This window comes from Verticillium alfalfae, genomic scaffold, assembly GCF_000150825.1.
Source record: "Verticillium alfalfae VaMs.102 supercont1.9 genomic scaffold, whole genome shotgun sequence".
NCBI lineage: Eukaryota > Fungi > Ascomycota > Sordariomycetes > Glomerellales > Plectosphaerellaceae > Verticillium > Verticillium alfalfae.
The window spans coordinates 1,241,335-1,243,629 of NW_003315030.1; the positions used below are offsets into that span (position 1 = coordinate 1,241,335).

Below are 2,295 nucleotides of genomic sequence, written 5' to 3' on the forward strand. Positions count from 1 at the left end.
CCCACCGTCTCAACGCACTTGATTTGACTTCTGCTTCTGCAGGACGGGAATCACGGCAGTGTGTGCATGCCGACCCAGCGTACCAGTGCTCGCGGAGGTCTGCCAAGAAGAGCCATGACCGCCTCAACGGGTCCAGTAATAGAGTCGCCGTCGCTGTGCCGCTAAGGCAGGTATTGGAGATTTCTTCTGCGATCTGGATACTGGAGGCTGCTGGGGAAATAAGCGTAAGTCAAACAAAGGTTTCGACGGTCTGGGGCGAGTTGATCATCTGAGAGCTGGGCCCGCCATCCGATGGGTTCCCTTTCTGTTCCTTGTGAGGGTTGTCGAGGATGGGGAAACGTCATTCATTCTTTCTCGATGGTCGCGTCGCTTAAGTGCATGTGGCGCACAGCTGCCGCGGAAACCTTCCACATGAAGCCCCGCCAAGCAGGTGTTACCCGTCTTCGTGCAGGATGTGGCAAGGACCAGGGAGGGGAGGGAAGGCAGGAGGGAAGGAAGCGGCCCTGCTACTGTACCTGCCACACGCGCCACAAACACACACACACACGAGTCATCTCAACTCGCGAACGATCCCTCCATTTCATTTCTCCAAGGCTGGCCATCTCCAACTACGGGTCATGTCATGATGACGCCGCGAGAGCGCTGGTCCATCCGAGCTCAGCGTTGAATGGCTTTCCCTTGAAGGCGCTGCATCAGCGCGCACCTTCTCACCTGATGCCAACGAGCCATTCGCTATCATCGTCAGTTCTCGCTCACTTGGCAATGGTCCGCAGCGATGCTCGAGGCCGGCGTGGCTGCGTCGCGATCCTACCTTCCCCTCAATCGACGATGGGTACGTGTCGTCGCTCCAATTCTTTCGGTGCTGAGAAGAGTTTTTCCTACCAGGGATCCTGCGCATGGAGCAGCAACAAGCATCTAGAAATGGGGTACCTACCGCCCATCGCCGTTGTGGTCGCGGTCGCAAATGTCCGTTGAGGGGCGTCCCGACGTCGAGAACCCTGGGCCGCCGCCGCAAACGCTACTGACTCGGCAAATTGCTGCCGACATGCGACGCCCAGCCCGATCTGCATTCTGATCATCCCTACAAGCGCGCTACTGCCGTGGGCCATGTCATCATCTACCTGAGCCTCGTCCGCATCAGGAACATCGGCGACGGGGACTGTTGTTGCTCGACCTTCAAATTCGGTGTCCGAAGGACATCGGGCTCCCTTTTCAGAACATCTATTCTTCATCCATGCTCTAACGCGTGTTGGCTGGACGAACGCGCCCCGAAGTCTGCGGGGGCGAAGAGATACACTACGTTGTCCCCCTCGGTGATGGGACTTACGTGGGCGGAGGTCGGCTCCGGGGACATCGCAATGAAGCCCCATCTTCTATGCTTCTATCCAGTCTGCCGCCCACATCGCCCGGATCAAACGGAACGCTAGTCTCCACGACGGAAAGGGCCCCGACCATTTCTAGACCACTTCAGGGTACATGACATCAGGCCACACATCGAGCCCAGTGTCACGACCACTCGTTGCTCCCTTTGCCCAAGGGCCTAACTCATCCAGGGCTCCATGCTTTGTCGACAGGGTCCAGACTCAGTTTATGGACATGCTTGAGCTGCCGTGTCGCGCAAAAATGAAATCTGAGAAGGAAACTAGGGCAGAGCATTGGTTGGGGGCTCCCCAATTCCCCAACCAGTGACCAAGGCCTTCAGTGACGCAGCAGGCCCAGGCACCAGATGATGCTGGTCAGCCATTCCCCGGACCTGAAGCACATCTCTCATCCAATGCTAGTCGACAGGCATGGTGACCGGAGAAAGTAGATCTGGCGTCAGAGCCAGTGGTTGGGGCGAACGACCAAGCCCATGTCCTCAGGTGAGGTCACTGCTTCTCCATTACCATCGCCAGTTCAGCGTCGATCTCACCACTTTGGCTGCATCGTCTTTCCGGTACATGGTGCTAATTTCACCCCAACACTCCCGCCCCTAGCTCTTTTCTCACCAAGGTCCACGCTCCACGGCCTTCGGGCCTTTGTGCTGCTCCATCTCGACCCTGAATGACTTGTTGACAAATTGCCTTCTCTCTTCCTGGCACCAGCGTACCGTCAGCTGTCTCTGAACGGCCCACTCCCCCATCAGTCTACCCCGTATCTCCAGACGCGCTTCTTCCCATCTCGCACCCCCCGAGCTTCCTTAAAGCACCATCTCCCCACCTACCCCGGGTGAGAGGAAGTTTGTTCCCCCATTGTCTCCTGTATCCCAACCCTGCTGGTCGTATAGATATTGGGCCGGCGCATCATCGTTCAGGC

General features: G+C 57.5%; 1 protein-coding gene across 1 annotated transcript; it reads right to left on the reverse strand.

Annotated features, from left to right (window-relative positions):
- Positions 1-580: 580 nt before the first annotated feature.
- Positions 581-1,370, reverse strand: VDBG_07333 (predicted protein; the record flags this gene model as incomplete). Its single annotated transcript, XM_003002716.1, has 3 exons — positions 581-711; positions 935-1,174; positions 1,328-1,370. The coding sequence occupies 3 exons, from the start codon at positions 1,368-1,370 to the stop codon at positions 581-583; spliced, it is 414 nt and encodes a 137-aa protein (XP_003002762.1).
- Between the last annotated feature and the right edge of the window lie 925 nt (positions 1,371-2,295).